The 21775-nt window shown below is 39.6% G+C and overlaps 1 protein-coding gene across 1 annotated transcript in view; it reads left to right on the forward strand.

Annotated features, from left to right (window-relative positions):
- The first annotated feature begins 4188 nt into the window (after window positions 1-4188).
- LOC113152627 (BMP/retinoic acid-inducible neural-specific protein 3-like) overlaps window positions 4189-21775 on the forward strand; it is a 39406-nt gene continuing 21819 nt past the window's right edge. The window contains exons 1-3 of the mRNA XM_026345988.1: window positions 4189-4480; window positions 4797-5107; window positions 21247-21437. Of these exons, the coding sequence (XP_026201773.1) occupies window positions 4854-5107; window positions 21247-21437 (445 nt within the window). The 5' untranslated portion in view covers window positions 4189-4480; window positions 4797-4853. The remainder of the gene's footprint in view (window positions 4481-4796; window positions 5108-21246; window positions 21438-21775) is intronic.

Raw genomic sequence — 21775 nt, forward strand, 5'->3', positions numbered from 1 at the left:
GCATAAAACACAGTATAACCACAGAAATGGGTCCAGTTGATTATATGCATCATACAAATGATATATTTACTATGTGCTTTATTATATACTCTATAGTACGACTGGTTTACATGGTCTCAAACAGCTGTTTTATATCCGATGTTAGAGCAGGTGAGAACATCCTGTACTTGCACAAACAGTATCTGTGTTAGTTATACACTTTCCCCCAGCAGAATGCAGACTTCCTTTTAACAGTTAAAAGTTAATCCTACACAACCTTACAAATAATGAACAACTGAAGAAACATATGCACACTGACTAAGAAGTACCGTGTGCAGACAGAGAGGAGAATGTATGTTAATGTTAAATTGCACAGATGTTGGTCTGAATGTGTTCAGAAACCAGATTCTCAACCATCTAACAAAAGGAAGGTCTATGAATCTCAGTGAAGGAAGAATCAATGAAATAAACCATGGCCAGCATCTACTGTTGAGCGGTGAAACATCCTTTCAGCGACGATCAATCTCCCGTTGACTCTGCATGTGCACGATACAGTGGTGTGTCTTTAACAGTCTGAGAACACAAGACGTCACAGTAAACCAGGCAATTAGCTGAAAACAGGGATTTTATTATACTGAAACCCAAAAATGTAAAACAGAAACCTTGAATAGTCTGACAGGCTCTGGAGCTGCAGTACACAAAGCATGATGAGGATACAGCAGCCAGAGAACCAGACAAGAGGCTCAGCATTTTCTCAGGTTGATTAATGGCGAGTGTGGTGACCCAAATGAACAATAAGAAATGCAGATTCTGATTAAAGCTTTGTCAGGCTATTGGTTCTTTTAATCACCACATTATGTATATCTCTAACCCTGCAGAGATATGGACAGTGAGGATTTTCACAAATGGCTGGTAACATTTTATAATTTATGTATAGAGACACATAAGCGGTTGCAGTAATTGGCACCCTACACTACTTAGTGCTATTTGTTCAAGGAAAGACGACGCTCTATCGTGGCGTAGGTGAAGATAATGCTGAGGATTTATTTTTGAGGATAAACTCATCTGGTGTGCATTTCATCAAGCATCTGGAAGCGTCAAACAAACACACGATTTTCCCTGTTCTGTATCGCTCACAAAGGCAAATGTTAAGTAAAGTAAAACCAGCACTGCTGTGACAAAGCAGTGACAAAGGCTGTCAGATTTTCAGGCTAATTAAAACCTCAGCTTCACTCTGTTCCCTGATCACTCCTCACAAAGACCCTTGAGTGGCATCAGTGAGCACGCTCAGGCTTAAGTGAATGTTTACCTCCCCTAATGACTATCTGTCTCAGTGCTGAGTAAATGCGACTGACTCGGTCCTCTCCACCGCTCGCTGAGGTTACACACACTCACACAGAGATGAGACCTCCGTCTGAGGTCTGTGTACCAGCTGTTTGTTGACACAAAACCATTTGTAGGATGTTATTAAGGATGTTATTATTTTACTTTGCATAATGACTGTTGGACAGCACAGCAGCTCAGTGGTGCACTGTGCTGAACAAGACTGAGAAAAATGCTGCTTGGATTCGACGCCTCTGTCTAGTTGGAGGTGCACCCACTTTACTTTTATAAAGAATTCAATTCAGGTGGGTGAAGGAAACTAAACTGTCCAATATGAATGTCTCTTTATCTGTCTGCCCTGTGGTGGAATGACGACACACTCGGGGTGCTTTCTTGACTGCTGCACCCATTCATGCTGGCTGCTTGGTGGGTTCCCAGTGATCCTTAGATGATGAGGTTAGGACTGGATAAACTCCAGATTTTATTTGATGCACACTGTATTTAATGCATTTGATGGGTCAACAGTTTGCAGGGGAGAGATGCAGGGACTTATTTAATCCTTTAACTGTATTTATTTTAGCTTTTCACTTAACCAAATCCTGAATGTTTTGTTCCAAACTACACTCTGTGTCTAAACTTGTTCCACAGCTGTAACCCAGCATTTATTATTTATCAACTGTTTTTCACTACACCTTGCACTTTCACTACTCCAATGAATATGTTTGGCTGCTGCATGTTCTATACAGTTATATTACATGTTCAGGGAATCAATGTTATAAAACTGATGCATACGGCATAAAACTGCAACAATGAAAATGCAATTTATTTGTAATTTCATGAATTTCAACAGCCTCAGCAAGAGTTGCCAATGACACGCATGTACAATCTTTGGGTATTGTGGTCTGCAAGAGTGGAAGGATGACTCCTTGATATAGGTCATTGCTCAGCCACTGTGACCTGCACATTCCCTGCATCTTTCTGGAGCTCTAATGAGCCCTTTGCGGTGACATTCTCTTGTTTTTGTGTGTTGTTTTTTTTCTCTTTGGTTTAGATCTGGTCTCACATGGATGTTCCCATGTTCCAGCAAATGACAATCAATTCAGTTCCCTCGCCTGTCTCTCCGAAAAAGAAACAAGCGAGCACAGATGCTTGTGTGCACATTACGCCACACTTGTAAATGTATCTATCTGCTCTCACATACATAAACATGAACAAATTAATTTATGTATCTAAAGGGGTGAATATGAGCTGTGAGGACGTGCTTTCACTCTGTCCATATGAGTTTTGGGCTCAGAAACCTGAAACAATGTAGAAGTGTCTAAAAGTTAATGTGATTCCATGGAAGTAATGAGCCGTGACTCACTCCCCACTACAAGTCATCTGGTATTCAAAACATAGAATAACATTATTGACAATAATAATAACCTGTGCTTGCATATGAACTTTAAATGATCAGCTACAACGCAGCCTGAAACAAGTGGAAAACAAATCTATCCACAAACAACACTATAGACCACAGAATGTCCTTGTTAGGAAGTTGTCCTTCACAAATCATCATGGCTGCTAGGCAGGGTCAGAAGAAAAGACACCCAGTCCCAAGACATGATGATGAAACCGTGACAAATCAACTCATTCTTTCACTCCACATTCTGCAAGTCGCTGTGCCACGGGATTTGCGCTTCTCTTTAAGTTTGGGAGCCAGTGAATCCCGCGACTCAGTGGTGTTCATTTCTCTAATCCAATCCCCGTATAAAACCTCCCTTTGAACGTCTACAGAAAAGCTGAAATGCAGCGCATATCCCTCTCTCCATTTAGCTGCTCTGCCTCTGTGATCCACGCTCAGTGTCCGACGCACAAGCGCTCAGATAGAGCGGGGATAGAGCAGATCTAATTAAGTTTGCTGATGGTGAAAGTGGTGATTATTCTGCAGGAAGAAAGGAGAGGGAGGCAGAGGGCGACGAAGATAACGAGAAGAACTGCAGGGCGCTGGATACATTCTCTCCTCCTCCTCAGGATCATCATCATCATCATAACCATAATCATGATTAAAGTAATTATTCAAATAATTCAGACTTTCATTTACAGGATACAATTCTATTATTATTTTAGCAATATACTAAAAGAATAACTTTACCAGTATATGTATTTCAGTGGACTAAATTCCCCTCTCTAAATCCAAATCCCATCATTTCTCATGTACTTTGATTTAGTCTCACTTGTCTCAGTTGTTTGTTTTTGATATTTGAACCATCTTGGTAGAATTTCAAGCGTTTTGAAAAGAAAAAAAAAAGATTGTAAATGTCGACTTTAAAGTTCAATCGACTGCCCTGAGACGGCTTTTAATCCTGCTTTCTCTCTACTGTGCCTTTAATCTGTACTCATCTCAACTGCAGGTGACTTCGGTAAATGAAGCATCTGACTCCAGCGCATCACCATCCTCTGACCATCGCCTCACTCACTCTACCCCCCCATCTGAACACCTCCTACTCTCACTTCCTCCAGTTACGTCCCAGCCAACCGGGAGTGCGCTCGCTACTGGAATAAATTAAATTGCGGCGTTATGGTACAGGAGGGAGAGTGGAGAGAGAACCGCGAATGCCATTCACACATTGTGTGCGCTGGGAGAGTAGGCACCGTCAGCAGCATCAGCAGCTCTCCGTGCGCCCTACATGCGCCCCGAGCGCATCTCTCTTATCAGCAGCAGAAATGAGTTAGAGGACAGCAGCTACCGGCGCTGCTCACATGCGTTGTGGTCACTGGCTCCCTGCGCATTCAACGAATCAAAAACGCACTGCTTAAATAATTAATCTACCTGGAAGGTTTGCCCCTGTGCGCTGCTGAGGCATCGTGCCCACTGCGACTCATCTCTTTGGGTTGGACCTACAATACCTACAGCTCATCTTGGGAGGCTCTCCGCTGGAAATATCGCCACCACTGTGAAAAAAGAAGAGAGGAGTGCGCCCTGAGGAGACTGGATGTCATCTTCTCTTTCGCTCAACTCACGCGGCCCCTGATTGTGCGTCTGTTTGCATTTGTGGCGAAAATCCTTCCCAAGAAAAGTCTTTTTCTGATGCTGCCCCGTGTACGCGCCGCGCTGAACCCAACTTCACGGTCCTATCAAGGGATTTTAAGGAGACTGATTCCGACCAGTCACGGACCCCAGTACTTACAGAATAAGGTATAAACCACCACGTTAAAACTATAACGAACATTATTGGTGAACATTGATATAATAGAACTATTATAGAACAGGTCATTATTTTATGTGCTTTACTGTGTAAAATCTAATTTTTGTACACAATAAATTAACTGTAGATATTCTAACCTCTAAAATTGCTGTCCCTCTGCCATGATTTTTGAATGCTGGACAAAATGCAGCCCTCAGTTCATCCTCACCCCCCTCACGCCCCAAACCAAAATTACAACCTTACAGTTTTGTGTTCACTCCTTTAACTCCTCTCCCTCTTCCTCTCCTTCCTCCTTCCTCCTTCCAGCAGGACTCATCCAGAGTACAGGGAGAATGAGGAGTCACCGGGGCCGGGGGAAGCAGCATGAGTGGCCCGTGCATCTCCATTAGACTGACGGCCCTCATGTTTCTATGGAAGTGCTTAACACTAAGCCTGCTCCAGAGCTGGGTGTCAGTAGGGGCTGGTGCTGCGGACCCCGCTGGAGCTGGCTTCAGCGGCTCCACTGGGCCCCTGGGCTGGCTCCTATCGGACAAGGGTCCTTTTCACCACTCGCAGGAGTTTGTAGATTTCACAGAGCGCTACCAACAAGGATTCACCACCAAGTACAAGATATACAGGTGAGAGATGGGGAGAGGTGTCAGGGCTGGCTGAGAGAGGCTTTTTCTGAAATCTGATTCTAAATCCAACATTTGCCAAATGCAAAAAAGCTACGCAATTGTTTAAACTCTCATATAATAGTGACTGATATGGTCTTCCTTAGAGGAACATGATTTTTGCAGGATCTTTTCAAATAGTATAGACAAGGGATCACATAATACTTTTCTTTAGACTAAAAAAGAATTCAGATTGAGTAGGTGGTGTGCTGTGGGATGAGCACCGACTAGATTACTTAGTAGAATTTTGCATACAAATGAAAGCTCTGCATGCATTCTGTACAGATGCAAGCTTCTTTGGGTGCGACTGCTTCTTTCTTCTTTTGTGGGCAGCAGAGACACATGGTTTGAGTCTGATACAAACCCCCAGAATGCTGCATATCAATGAAAACTCAAAGTGTAGAAACCGCAGGAGGGTTTGGGCAGAGCAGCAGGATATAACAGATATCTGACTGAGCCAGTTGATGTGTGACAGTGGGCAGGCAGGATGGCTTCAGAAGTGTGAGGAGTGAAGTATAGTGGGTGTGTGCTGAGGACCAGCGGGGTTTTGTTTGAAAGCCTGCTATGATAACATGTTCTTATTTTTTTAGAGATAAAACACTGAAATTAACAGAGTGATTAAAATTGCCCACTGCCACGTATGAATGCACAAGATATTAGATAGTTGTCTCTTTAGTTGTTGTCAGATAGAGTTTATTGAATGAAATGAAATGTCATACAACACATGCACATCTGTTGTTCGAAGCCGTTTTCTAACAAATTGGCAGTTTTGAACCTCGCTTGTGAAAAGAACTGGACTGTAATCGTACATACAGACTTTCTGTTTGATAGTCGTCTGTGTGTATGTTACTGTGGGTGTGTGTTTGTGCTGGTGTTTCCCACTGAGTCTTATTCTCTTTGGCTTGAAACACCTCTGAAGCATTTAAACTCAGACTGGTAAAAATCCTTCAGCTGGTGCTTCAGTATATGTTTAAGGCAGCATGACTCACACTGGGTGTATCACTCTAGGGCAAACGTGACGGAAATATAATTTTTTAAATCACATTTCAAAATCAACATTTACATTATATTATGATATTATACGTATTTGATACATTCTTATTTTAACCTCAGGGTCATTGTGTCCTCTAGTGTCAAAGTTTTTCAACAATCTTTATTTAAGATCTCAGACAAAACTCAGACTCAGACGAAACCATGTGTTTCATCACGGGAAACTTTACTGCGTGTCTGTACTTGTGTCTTCGTGTATGCTTGGTAAGTGTGTGTGATGCATTGTGATGAGAGCGATGTTGTCGGAGTGTCCACAGCCATGCAGTGGAGGGGTTGATGCCAGCTGAATAGAGGTTTGACTGACACTGGCATTTAGCAGCTGACAGGGGCGACAATGCCAGGCAAAGATAGAGAATGTAACACTGTTGGCTTCCCCACATCCATCACTTCCTCCGTCACTTGCTCTTTGTTGGCCTCTTCTCTCCGTCTCTCACGATGTCTCTATACCTCTCCTTTCTTGTTTTTCCTTCATCCTGCACCTTTAGCATGCAAATTTAACAAATATCTCCATACGTGAGATTTACTCGCACAGATCTTGTCTGTTCAAAATAATAGCTGTTTGGGCCGTTTAGGCATTTTGTGACCTTCTGTGCGACTTCTTCTCCTCTATCAGCAATTAGACTAATACGAGTTTTCAGTTTTATTTGCATAATTAAAGTAAGATGGTTAATATGTGGAGTGGAGTGACTCTTCCTACCTTGCCATTGGCTTTATTTGGCTTGACAACCAGGCTTTTTTAGGCTTTAAATATCTTGCACCCATAGCACGGTCATCCATCGCTGAGCAGTTTAGGATGCCAGTTAGTTGAGAGCTGAAGAGATCAGAAGTGCCTTCAACCTGCAATGGGCTGCAGTTTTTCCCCTTTGTAACAAAACAGAGTCATGAATTTTGAAAGCCAGCCAAAAAAATCCATCAAAGTAATCCTTGTGTCGTTTGTATTGATCAACAACACTCTTCTGCTTCTTGCAGACTGTTTACAATCCTTTATGGGTCAGTAAAAGTCCTCTTATTGCCTCTTGAATCGTCACAGCTACGTGTCGTAACCTTAAATCCAAGTCCAAACCTTAAACTTAACTTGCCTCACGTGAGCTCGAGTAGCGGCAACAATTTCATCAGTATAGCCAGCTTTCCTCAATTCTCTTACAGATTTTGGTCCTCATAAGCAGTTATAGGCAGTAACACATAGAGAATAAGTGCACACACACACACACACACACACACACACACACACACACACACACACACACACACACACACACACACACAGGAAGAGAAACAACATTAAGAAATTAGTTTTAATTAACCACCGGGTTAAAAGAAGGTCAAATGAAAATATTAAAATCAGCCGTTGTCTCTGCCTGCCAATGATCTCCATGCCTTTCTCACAATTTCTCTCTCTTCCCTCGCTCCTACTGCCGCCCCACCACCACCCCCTCCATTCCTCCTGACTTCCCTCCCTCCCTTGTTGAATGATCTCAAACCAATTGCTCTCCCTCGCTCATAAATATTCTCCAGAGCTCAGTTGGCCTTTCGCGTCGGGGGGGCAGTGGAGAGGGAGTCAGGGATGAGGTGGAGGACTGAAGGAGTAGAAATACCGAGGAGGGGATGAGAGTTGAACTGGAGCATTATCCCCCCCTGCTGGCTGATCACTGCACTGGAACAGCTTAAAGTCATTTCTAATTTAATTAATAAGAAGTTAATTAAGTATTGTTCAGAGCAGAAGTTATAAATGGTTTAATATCTACAGTAACACATCTTCATCTTCTGTCTAGACTGTATTGAAGGGCAGATTAAAAAGCTAAGAGAACAACATCTTTCTGTTGCCACGTTTCAATGTGAGGGGTTCTAAAAACCGTGGTTTTCAAACTGCAAATTCTCTGAGTGAAACCATTTTCCTCTTCTCAAGGTGTGATCAGATGCACTAATCAGAGTGATGAATTAATGGCTTCAGCTGACTCAAAAGCAGCAAAAAAAAAAAAAAAACAGCCATAGAGGCACTTAACAATATTACTCCAGCTGTGATTGCAGAAAAATGCAGCTCTTGTGTCAGGAATAATAGGGGTTTTAAAACACCTATTCATTCATTCAGTCATTCTTCCTGTTCTCCTAGCGTAGCTTCTTTATTGTCCGCTCCTGTCCTTCACAACATTACCATGAGTTCGAATTAACAGTATTTTTTTGTGTAGTTTCTGATGTTACCTGATCATCAGAGGTGGAAAAAAATATATACTTAAATTTAAGAAAAGCATATTTTATTTAATAATTGTGGAAAATAATATCAGCAAATGGGAGAATCTCTTGGTCTTTGTCTCCTTTTGTGTAGTCGAGCAATATCCACAGACAGAAGCATATTAGTCAAAATGTCAGCTCCTCCTTTCTTCTTCTTCATGGGCCATAACTTTTATATCACGCCTCATCTCCCATGTTTCTTCCTCTGTTTTCTCCTGACAGCTCTCTGGCAATTCCATTGACTTGATTTGATGTAAGGCGTCATCTCTTGTAATTATGGAGTGATTAGTGTTTTAAATATATGCAAACATGTTTGTGGAGAAGATGCATGATGCTACAGTACCTTTGCTGCACTGTGTAATCACGTCATTTACATTTGGAAGACGTAGAGCCTTTTGTGCTTTGTGGCTCGTGTTTGTGCTGTACTGTTTTCAATTCTTTGGATGGTGAAGTGCATTTAAAAGACATTATAAAATGGACTGGAATAAATAGGCGTACTATGGCATGGAGTGTAGAAAGCAATGAGAAGAAGAAACAAGGAAAAATGAGAGAATTGCATTGAAATGCAATACTTTTGGAAGCCTTACAATTGATAGTGTATGTGCATGGGGAGTTATCGTTTAATATTTGAGGGTGCAACTCTGCAAAGTTGAAGACTTTGAAAAGTTTCTGGTAACTTTTAAGGCTGAACATATAGCATTAATTTATCAAATGATATAGGAAGTGGACATTTCTTTCTGCATGAAATGTGAAAGTATGCTGAATGGTGAATTTGGTGGCTACAATGTTAAATCTAAATTTGGTTAAATTGTGTTAACATAGCAATAATTCCCAAATAAAAACATCTCAAGGCACATAGTAACATTAAGACCTAATGAAATATAAAGAAAACTTCCCCTTGAGAAAAGTTTACAGGCCAGTGGAGTTTAAAACCTCCCTTCTGTCAAGGAGAAAACCTCCAGGTTAAGGGTGGGCGGCCATCTGCCTCGAATGGTTGGGGTGAGTGAAGAGTGGAGAGAGAAAAAAAAAATGAACAGCAGCAACAAGCAACTGACTGAGCAAAGACTGAGTAGGTTGATGTGGCCAGCAACTGGACACTGCAAACATAAAGCACCCAAGCTGGGGATACCTGCAGAGGGAGGGAAGCAGAGAGGGAATGAACAACTATCCAACACACAGAATGATTGGAATACAATGGTTAAACAATGCAGCGTTAGAATACATTACAAATATTTACGAATGTTTTATGGTAGAGGAATAGCATCAGCATGTTTGAGAGACGCCATTGGACTGAACAACATGGTCATGTTGAAACAAACCTGAAGCATTCATGTCGTTCCCATAATGACCGTTGTCTCTCAAATCAGTTCTGTGTCCAAGAAACCCAACATTTGTATCCTACTGAACTGTTCCAAGTATGTCGAGGCGGCACTGTAATCACTGGACGGATTATGTTCTTATGTGCACAACTGTCACACTAAAGACTGGAGTTTGCATCCAAAGTCTCATCTGTGGTTGGGTTTAGGCAACAAAGAGCTTTTGGTTAAATACAAATCAGCATGTTTTGTACAAAGCTGCTCTAGATTTGTTCTCTGTTTAATCAAACCATGTTCCCTTTTATTTCAGACCACGATCTTTCTATGAGTGTCTGACTATGACCATAAAAACATATATTGTACTGAAAAATCAGATTTACGTAGAAACAAGAGTTGTTGCTTGTGACAATTTTACTTTCAGTTTTAACATATTTGGAACTTATCAAAGATGCAAATGAACATTCTTTTGCTAATTGTTTTAGAAAATGTGTTCAGGCTGCACCAACTTTTCCTTGAAAATTACTTTGACCTTGCAAATTCTGATTTAGTATAACAATAACAATATTTTTATGATGTTGTTAAATCACCATAAAACCCATTAAGATGTGAAAGGCTGGGATGGCAAAGTATTTGAATTTCACATGTGGGACTGTTAACTTCCCTTTTCCCAACAGTTATTGTGCTTTTGTGATTTGTGTTGAGAGGAAATGTGACATGAATTTTGGTCTCTGGGTGTAATATGGCACACATTCCTTCCTGGAGCACTTTACTTTAAGGTTCCTCTCCTTGCCTTAGATCTTTTGCCTTGTACCTTACTTGTAAGTCGCTTTGGATAAAAGCGTCTGATAAATGACTAAATGAAATGTAAATGTACGTTTGAATAAGAAAGCATGCGCACACAGTTCCTTGCTAACAAATTCTGTGGCGTGTGATCCCCCTTTCTATAAAATAAGAAATGTATTTCAAGTGATTTGAATACACGAAACATCACAATAATTGATAGAAATGGGTATTCAGCTCACACTATATTTATTTGTATATTACTGGTGTTTTTCCAACACTTTCCCTCTGAGTTTTCACTTTCTCGACTTGCAGTTTGTAGCTGAATCAAATATGACCTTGCAGTACATAATGTAAACTGCATTTGGAGGCAGGGGATGTTGATCCTCTATGTGATTTATGCAATGATCTTGTTTGTTTATAATCAATGTAATAGTGTCTGGAAATTATGATGGTAACGATTTTTGCAACACATACAGCCCTGGAGAGAGCAGAGGAGTAGCTCAAGATACAGTTTACATTAAACCACAGTTTTGTCTTATGGCTGTATGCCTGAGCAGCTTGTTCAATGAGAGAGCTGTGGTAGGGAGAAAAGTCTTTCCAATGTCCTCCACTCGGAGGTTGAATGTGTCTTCAGGACAGAGGCAGAGCCGCCTCATCCTCTTGATCACCAGCAGCAATGGCAGTGACGAGGGTTTCTCCACCGCAGAGCTTATGGATTGTGACAAGTGTGTGATGTAGGAGTTATCAGGGCCAGAGGACCATGGAAGCAGCTTTTACGAAAGAGAAACTCCACGTGTGCTGTGTAAGGATCGCCTTAGTTATGACCACTGGTGTAGAGCTGGCAGAACAGTTTCAGTAGTTACAGTTGTGCATCTTAAAGGTCAACTTACATTTAATGCCAAAATTAATCTGCAGTGCTTTTTTACACTTCCACTCCAACTACGAAACAAAAATAGAGGGAATTCACTCTTCTTTTGCTAATTTTAAACTGGTGTCATGAATCGTCAATGTCAGAATATCATCACAATATGTTGATGATGAGGGTTCATGCCGTCACAAAGAGGTGGTGGAGTTCAGGGAGGAATGGTGGTGGTGGAGTTAGAGTTCTGAATGATCCTCGTCTTGTCATTGTTATTACCCCTTCTCCATCAAGCCAATACCAGGGCAGGTTCAGAGTCCAGTTCTTAATTTTTAACCAGTTCTTGATTTTTTGACAGCCAAAGAAACCCAGCTCTCGACAAGGAGAACTCGTTCTCTTTGCTGGTCTAGAGCAAACACTGTATATAAAGCTAAACAAAGCCTCCCCACCTCCTCCCACTATGTGAAATTGAAGCCACTGAATTGCACTTAAGGGAGCTGCCATTTCACTTTTGTGTTGCAATTTGCAACTAGAACCTGCACAGTGGTGTCGAGAGGGCGTGAGGGCGGACTGTCCCCAGCCTGCTCCTTCATCTTGACTGGCAGCAGACAAATCTTGATGTGAGACAAATCAATTGACCAGAGTAGCCATGGTGGAAAGCAAATAAACCAGTAACTAATTATTCAAATTGTATATAGAGACAGCTAAGTAATTAACTACATGTATCTTCTCATCTGAACATCTAATAACAAAAAGATTAGATTAATTGTGATGATAAAACTTGTATTATCCTAGATGTACATACACCTTATGGGTGTTTTCAAAATGGCCACCAATGTCTAATTAGATAAGCATTTGTTATGTCATTTATTCAGGATAATCCTTCTCCATGTGTTTGTTATTGGAGGGAATGCTGATGTTACGATTTGGCAATCGATTAAAACAGTTCTGCTCTGATGGTCGTTCGATTCTCTCAAGCACCGTGTTCTTGCCTGAAACTAGTTACACCTATATCATTGAGGCACGGTACACAACTTCACGGCTTGTTCACTACATATGTACAGCTGATAACTATGTTTCTGCTAATGCCATAGAGATAGAGATTGTGTGATATAAATTGTAAGAATCCAAGCAGAGTGATGAGCTATGTTCTCTTTATGTCTTCAGTTAGTCATTTAGGTCATTTGATAAATACAGTATGAGACTAATACATGTAATGTTACACCTACAATAAGAGGGATACGTGGAAGAACGTGAGGTTTCAAGGGCTTTTAAAAATTGAATTAGCAAGAAAAAACCTTTATTTGAATATAAGTAGTGTTCGAATGCAAGTTTTAAAAATGTTCATAATGTATTGTATAACAATGAGAACACAATGAAGTCTGACTTGGTAAGAAGTTGCAGAATAAAAATAAGGATAATAAGGATTCTTTGAAAAGAGTCATAACTGTAAAACATTGTCAAATATTGATGGAGTAAGTAGCTCACATAAAATAAAACATAGCTATAATTAACTTTAATTGGGCTAAGAGCAATGGGTTTCTGGTGGGTAATGTAGATAACAAGGCAGCGGATGTCACTCCACAAGAAATCTATGATGTGATTTTGAATTTGGGAGATAATAAGACATAATAAGTTCCATCTTTTGTTATCTATTTGCGTTACTGGATTTTAGTCCATGGTGTTCTGCCTGACTCTGTATCATCAGCTTTATTAGTGCCAATGATTAAAGATAAAGCTAAATAACCAGTTTGGAGAATTATAGGCCTAAAATAGCCATTTTACTAGAACAGTCAGTTTGGTTTCAGATGTGACCATTGTACCGACATGTACTTTTACATTAAAGGACATTTTAATTATAAATAAAATAGGCATAACTACACCGTGTTTTATCTGTTTTATTTATGTATGAGCAGCTTTTCATCACATAAATCATGAAAAAATATTTATGAAGTTGCACCAAAGAGCGGTCCTTAGATGTTTTGTGATAATTTTGGCTTTTTTGCACAGAGAGAGAGAAAAAAAAATAGAGAAACTGTGTCTGCTCCCTTTGATGTGAGTTATGGGGTTTGACAGAGTGGTCTTTTATCTCCTGTTCTTTTTAATATCCATATGGATGATTTGTGAGGATGTGTTTTTGGTAATTCACTTATCAATCACCTTCTGTATGCAGATGATTTGGTGATTTTCTGTCTTCATAGTGAGGATTTGTTTAATAAGTAGGTAATAACAACAAGAGTAATATCATGGTTGTTAGAAAGTGAAGAAGACACCAAACTGTTGTTTTTCTGATGTAGTGTAATGGGATTAAGTATTAAGGTCCCTACATAATGACAGATCAGATGATAGGGACTTGTACAGATAGTGTTGAACATTATATGCACATACTAAAATGCTGGCTGGTACATTTAGGATGTGCTCGGTGACTGTGAAGACCTCGTTATTTAAAGGCTTGTGTAGCCCACTGGATATTGTGCAGCTGTGGTGTTGCTATAGAAAAGACATCATGCAAAGACTTTCAGTGGCTCAGAAAGATGCAGATTGTATGTGAAATGTGCTGCAACCAACCAGCTACCAAGGAGCTGTAGCATGTATTTGGTTTAATCTGCTCTATAGAACTTAACAGCTTTCACATCATACATCACGGTTATTTGGAAGGTAAAAGGAAACAGAAAATGCTATGTCAATTAAATTCAGCACAACACTCCAGAGCATATAGAATAATTTGAAAAAATAAACTAAACCTTTTTCATAGTTTAGTCTAACTTTAGTTTAGTTTACAGCCTATATCTTAGTTTGTTATGTGCTGCCAGTTTGCATTAACAGATGTAGACATTATGAACAAAAGAAAATCCAAGTCACTTCTACTGACTGTAGAATTGAATGGAGCTAATGCACGTGTTTGTGTTCGAGTATATGTGGATGTGCTTACAGTGTGTGCAAACAGTATACAGTACGATTGTGCACTGTGTAAAACTGCAATATGTGATTCTAATTTTTTAAAGCCTATTCAAGCTTTTTAGTAACGGAAGCAATATGAAGAGCAGGGTAGAGCATAACCGATGGCTCTACTATCTTATGTTTGTTCAGTGTCTGTGCACAGCTCATATTAAGACTATTTGCATGCTTCATTATGTACACAATGTGATTCCAGACATTCCTTGTTTTGTGTGTGAAGAGAAGTCTCTTGTCAACAGTGTTATGACAAATTGCAGTACAAAGAGGATCAACAGACTTCATGTCAGCAAACCCCCAGTTTGTGCCTTTTTTCTCCGTCTCTCTCTCTCACTCCCTCTTGCTTTCTATTATCAGAGGTGTAGTGATATTCATGGAAGCCATAAATCAATAAGGAAATTGCTTTTGTTAACAAAACTCAACCTCCTGCAACATTTTTGCTGTTCTGTTTTTTTGTTTTTGTTTTGTCTTCAGTACTTTAGTATTTTTGTCCAAGTTTTATTTGGCTAAAATAAAATAAAATAGTTAAAATATGTGTTATTTTCCTTTTTGTAGTAGAAAAAAATGCTAAAGTTTTACTAAAAGGCAAAAAAACATAGCTCTCTATTATATTTTTATATTAAGGATTAATTTGAAATGATATACAGTATACAACTAACATTGGTCAGGAAATAAAATCAAGTGATCTGTTCACGTTAAGGACGTACCCACAGAAACTGTTTTCCATTTGGCATTAAAGGCTCAGCTCTTCGAGGCAGTTCTCAAATAATCTGACCAACGAGGATTATTCTTCTCAAATCACACACAGGCAGGGTTTCCAAACTGCAGAAAATCGTAGCATAGCCATGAGTATATTAGGAGATTAATTACGGAGATGTGTCGGGGTGTGTAAGCCTGCACAAATATGATGTTACTAGTCATCAGTCAACTAATGAATGAGTTTTTGATGGCGAAGCATCAATAAAGCAGCTAATTCCAATCAGCAAATGCAAGAACCAATACAGTGTCAGCCTCTGTTTGAACTATTCTAAAGATATGTTTGATTATTGCTAAACTGACAATGACAATGCCAACTGAAATTTGGGGTCTATTTTGCAGATGACACACAGCTCTATATGTCCACAAATGATTCCGATTTTTCACACTTCTGTCTGAATAACTGCTTATATGAAGTAATATAACATTCACTTACTAATAGTAAGAGTGGAGTTCTCCTTATAGGCTCTAGATCATTTTACTTCCACTTGATGGGTTCTTTGTCTCTGCTTCTCCCCAGATTTAGAATTTGGAGGTCATCTCTGAAAGCACCTTATCTTTTGAATTTAAATCCCACCTTAACAGTGTTACATGGTCTCGTGTCTTATTACTTTACATTATTATAAAATTACCAATCTCTGTTCAGTTCTCGCTACTCCCTGGTCAATTCCCATCTGTACTTACTGTAAATCTCCTTTATCTGGCATTCAACATAAGCGCCAATTGACACAGAATTCTGCAGCGCGTTTTACAACCGTGCATATTCGTCATTCGGTCTTTTTAGCAGCTTCACTGGCTCCCCATCAAGTACCGTATTGATTTATAAATTCTCCTCCTCACCTCCAAAGCCCTTCTTAACCTTCTCTTTACCTTTCAGAGCTCTTACAATTATGCAGTCATTCTCACAGTCTTCAATCTTCCACTCAGAGTCTTATCTTCATACCCTCTACCCATTTGACTACCACTGTTTCTTTGCCTCTGGACTTCACTTTCAGAAAATATTTGTAAGAATGATTCATTACCCCTATTTAAATAATGCCTTAAGACTCATCTATTCAAAATAGCTTATTTTCTATGATCCCTGGCTTCAAAATTGTTAGTTATTTTTCATAATTATTATCATGAGGTTTGTGCATTGGATTTCTGGAGCCGTTTTAGAGTCATGTTGTAAATACAAATATTCTAGGTGACCATGGGACATTCTAAATAGTGAAAAATGGTGTCAGTCTGTTTAACTACTGTTATTTTAGAACAACAAAATATAGTCAGCTACTGTGTAACTGTGAGATGTTCAGTAAGTTGGACCCTTCTTCAACTCCACGAGGTAAGGCTTGGCTGCTTTCTTGTGCGTTCTTTTGCATCCTTAGTACAATTCATCCTTCAGAATGTCTGTTGCCGTGGTCACAGTCTTTTCTGGTAATCAAGTGTTTGAAATGTGTACTTGAGTAACACTCAGCAGCATCAAAGGCATGAAGAAGCAAAATAGGCAGGAAACGTTGTCTTGTTTATGGGACCTCTCAAGAGGTTTAATAGGATTTTCACAAATTAATGGTCTGATGTTTGTTTGATGTTGTTGGAAAGACTGTCGGTGGCAATTTCATGAAGCGCTCACAAGCAGCAGCTATTAGCTACATCATTACACTCACTTTCTCCGTCTTGATCTCGCTTTCTGTCCTTGTTTGTCTCCACGGTGGCTGGATGACTAAAAGACACAAGCCTCTATCTTTTTTGTCCCCACATCACACTCCCACTCTGCTTCCACTCTCCAGCTCCCCTCTTGCTGGATCATCCGTGCCACTATGAAAGTGCCTTTCAGGAAAATGTTCTAGAATTCTTTTTAACGTCGCTCAAATGAAAAGCCTCTTTGTTTGTAATTCTTAATTTCTAAAATCATTTCTGTGTTGCTAATGGGGTATGTACATTGAGAAGGATCAGTGTCACGTCAGATTAAACCAAGAGGAGGTATCCAGCAAAAACTGCAGCAAAGAAAAAAATCTGTAACACTGAAAACAGCAGAGTGGTTGCGATTTTCTTGCAAGGTCTTCCAAATAAATGTGATTTGGTTTATCTTGCATGAAGGACTTTTCTCCCATTTTGCACAATTCTCTTTGGGGAGCTCCTTGAAATAACTTTGAGTCTACATCAACCAACTGTTTTGCACAGTGGGTTATTTTGGTATCTGGGGTAACCCAGCTACAAAACACAACAATGTGTTCTCACTCAGGCCTTGCAGACAATACGCAAATGTTTGTTTCCGATGGTAAGGTAAAGTGTTGTTTGTTCGTTCTCTTGTTCCTGTGTTTTATATTATCTTATACTATTATATCTCAACTGATTACAGTTCTCCCAGAGCTTTTATTATTTAAACACTAAAAGACAATAAAAGACGACATGTAAGTGAAATTAAGACATGCATAAAATCCATCTATTAAACAAAATTAAGCTTAAAATGTGCATTAATTACATTATAATAAAACAAAAATGACTGTATTGCATCCTACAGTTTGTACTGTGTGTAAATATTGTGTATTTACTTCATGAACCTCAGTTCATGAATCCCACCTTTTGATATTTAGAGCAATGATCTGGACTTGTCAATGCATTATACTGTATCTGCAAGGAAAATGGCAATGAAACAAGAGATGGAAGAAAACTGTCTTTAGTGGTAATCAGCTCACTGTCGGAAACAGTGTATAAATGCAAATATTCAGAACACCTGCAAAGACAAGTCATTTCAGATTTTTCCTTTCTTTCTCTGTGACATTTAAATGTTCTTATCAAATTATGAACAATTTCATGCATGACTGTAGGAATTCAAAGGTTTGTATTCAGTTTTAAGTCACAGAGATAATTTTAGCAGAGATCCTTCAATATTTATTTGATATTGATTATGTATTAATGTAATCTACATCACAATCATTTATTAGAATTTGAAAATTAACTTTGCACGAACTTTAAAAGACCTAGTGGTTATTTCCAATTCAATTTCCAATCCAAATGTTTAAAAGACTTATGAAGCAGTTGTAGCACGGAGTAGTTTTAGGCACTTTATAACATAGGGATCAGGATTTCATCTGGTGGAAGGCTTTATTTTATTTTTGTACAGAAAGAATCATGCTATACAAACAATGGCAGATTTGGGCCAGTGCCATTGTAACTGTTCACATGATTGATATACACATAATGTTGTTTACAGTACAGTTCAAGTATGAGTGTATGATAGAACTGTTTGTTGGTTGAATAGACATGTAGAGAAATAATAAAGAAAAAGTAAAAGAAACATTGTCTCTGGATGCAGAAAGCAAATAGATTGTTTTTTTAAATATTAAACTAATAAAAGTAATATTATAACACTATTATTTCCCTAGTTTGGGTTTAGAATACACTGTTTTGTGTACCTGAACTGTCCTGTCAACAACAGGCATTTTAACATGCCCTCAGGAGATAATATCCGCTGTAGCAGACATTCCTCTAGCCTGCACACTGACACATGCACTATGCGCATGTTCAGTAGAGCGTTTCAACCACATCATCAGGTTATTCACTGGGCTGATTCCTTGATTTGTTATGGTGGGTACCAAGCAGTTCCCTCAGGTTGTCTGTACGCTGTGATGGATCTGAGACATGTGGGCTGTCATGGACAGGTAGTAGGCCACCTCCCCTTCTCTGATCATAGACCCTGTGGCTCCTGCAGTTCCTCACTTTCTTTGTGTGCAGCAGTCTGGCTCGCTCCAAAGGAGGGTGGAGGTGACAGCTAGATGTGCAGCAATCCCTCTGCTGCACAAACAGCAGCTGATATAAGCGTGCCCAGTGTGTGTTTCCATGATTGGCTATACCAGTCAGTCGAGCGTCTTGCTTTCAGGGTTAAACAAACCTGCAGTCTCCCATGAAATTCAGAACATTTCAGTTTGTCTATGTGCATGTGTAAAAAGTGAGTTGAACTTGAGTCTACAGTCAACAGATTTGTGTACCATGTGTGTGCTGTATTCTCCAGCTTAGCTGTGGCACCTTTCATAAATGTCCATCAACAAGCAGCAGAGCAAGGCAGCGTGTCTATCACAGCTAAGCTCTCCCTCTTTCTCTCTCTCTATTGCTCCGCTTTTCAGTTGTGCCCCAGCGGATGGAGAGAAACACTAATGGCCCCTCGTTATAGAGGAACACCGACATGAAACAGGCCTTAATGAGCTGTTTTCAGTTTTGTATTTTTCTCGGGGGGTCATTGTTATTGGTGGGAAATTGATTGGCAGCAGGCCTGCACCCATAGGGGCTCTGTGATATTCTGGGCGATAGCAAAGTTGTTGTAGCAAGGGCAGCTTTGTTTAGATGTTTGCAGCTGCAGGGTGTGTGAATGCATGTGTGTGGGCATGTGTCTCTGCATGAGGATGTTGGTCTGCATCTGCAGGGTGTTGGGGGTTCAACAGTAAAGAGAAAGGCACAAGCCTATTAGAAAGCCAGAAGTTTCTATTTATTTTTATTGGGACAATTTTGTCTGTTCTATAAAGTTTCAAGGGCCACTAATAAACTGTCAAACACAGTAGACACTATTCATATTGCTATCTGTGTACTCCCCTTTTGCCCTTGAATGCCAGCCTACATTAATACTAGATTTGATCTGTCTGTCATAAGAACACATTGCTTACATGCATTGTAAAGACATAGCTTTGCTATAATGCTGTTTTGTTTGTGGTGTTTAATTTCCTCTTTTCATTTGCTGTCTTATACAGACGCTAAAGGGACATTTACCTTACATTTAACATCAATAAATAATGCCATGGGAATGATGTCTGACGTCTGGTCAAAACAACATAAGAAATAATAATAAACATCATTTACAGGGTGAAAACATCAAAATTTTAATAACTTTATGCTCAAAGACAACTTTGGAAAGTTGTTATTTCAATCTAAAATATGACATATTAGGGTTTCTAAAGTCATTCTGCCTTAATCTGAAGTAAGGGAATAAGTGGGAATAGAACATTTCCCAGCTGGATCCCAACCAGAGAAGTTGTGAATAATGACCTACACTCTCCAGGGTGCCACTTTTTTCTACCACAAACAATCTCCAAACACAAATTCAGGCGCCAAAATTTAGTGAAAGTTTTTAAGTGAACCATATCTAAATTTCAGAAAATACAGATGGCGAGGAGGAGTAGGAGGAGGAGATAGTTGCCAGTTGGTCAGATAAGTCATGCTACGTGTTCTAACTAACGCTTGATCAAATTAAGTTAATAAAAGTGGTTTTGAAAGTGAATTATTCACATAGATGATTCTTTTTATTTATTCTTAACTTAACATTTCTTAAAATCAATTATCAGCATTTGCCGGGGTGGGTTTCTGAATGTAAATCTGACCCATTCAAACACAAATGTAACATTTTATTTTTAGTGCTTTTACCTAGAGATAAGTCAACGACCTATCCAGTAGTGATTGAAAGGTCTTTCCTGCTAGGTTGGGATAGAATCATGTTTACTACCAGCTGTATTTGAATAGTACTAATCTATGCATCAAGCAGCAGCGTTCAGTCTGCACTTGGTAGATAAAGGCAGTTGGCATGCTCCAAGGCCAGGCTGAATATCAAAATATTTCAGATGAAGCTTGTTCCTTCCAAAAGAGGCCCTGAAAGTAGCAAGACTCTGTCCGTGATTACAGCCTGTCCAACAGCAGTGCCTCAAAAAGTGACTCTAAATGAGAAAAGATTGTGCTATTATTTAAAATCGGTGGAGAAACACAATGTTTTTCACTATGGTGCAAAGCAATTCTCTGAGCTGGAGGAAGGAACAGCATGAGACTATTCATCCTTTAAAGAGTGGCACACAAGATTCACTTAGGGGTCGTGCAGACATCACATTTTACGCCTGGCATGGAATAGATCTCAATATGAGCTTCCTTGTGAGGGTCAAGCTGTGTCCTGTCCATTTTAAAATCACAACAATAGGCCCTATTTTCCTCCTTTTCAAAAAGAAGCAAACAACTCTTCAGATCGACTCTGATAGATTTGGTCTTTTCTTTGCGTCTCTAATGGAAATGCCTCAAAACAGCTCTGACATCTCTGTCGCCTTTGATGGAAATAAGGTGTTTTTTTTCCAAATGCTCCTACATGCAGCATCCATGTGTTGTGTGTCCTTACACTGAAAATGTTTTGTGTAACATTGCAGGGAGTTTGGCCGCTGGAAGGTGAACAGCTTGGCCCTGGAGAGACAGGAGAACAATGGCTTTTCCTTGCCACTGGACCCGGAGTTCCTCCAGACCATTAGGCAGCTGGGCAGGAGGCCCAGTCTCAGCACCATCACTGACAACATTATTAGGAAATATGGAACCCACTTCCTGCTTTCTGCTACACTGGGAGGTAAATAAAGTATGGGTTGTGGTTCTCTTAGCTTTTATTGACTTACCTTAGCTTTGGGCTGAATGAAAGTGTTGCAAGGTTGGGTAGAATGCATGGTCCTTGAATAACTTTAAGAGTTTCATCTTGGGGACTCAGCCTCAAATAATGGAATTATGTTCTCAAATTAGTGTCAAAACATAACTAAGTATTTACTACCTGAAGATTAAGCAGCAGTTTCAATTTCACTTTATAGCTCTGAACATCTTCTATCTGCCATTTTCACATCACAGTAGCCAGTGAAATAAAAATGTTGTACTATCTGTTTAAAAATATGATGCTTTCCATAAGCATTGGAATTA

This window comes from Anabas testudineus, chromosome 4, assembly GCF_900324465.2.
Source record: "Anabas testudineus chromosome 4, fAnaTes1.2, whole genome shotgun sequence".
In the NCBI taxonomy this organism is placed as follows: domain Eukaryota; kingdom Metazoa; phylum Chordata; class Actinopteri; order Anabantiformes; family Anabantidae; genus Anabas; species Anabas testudineus.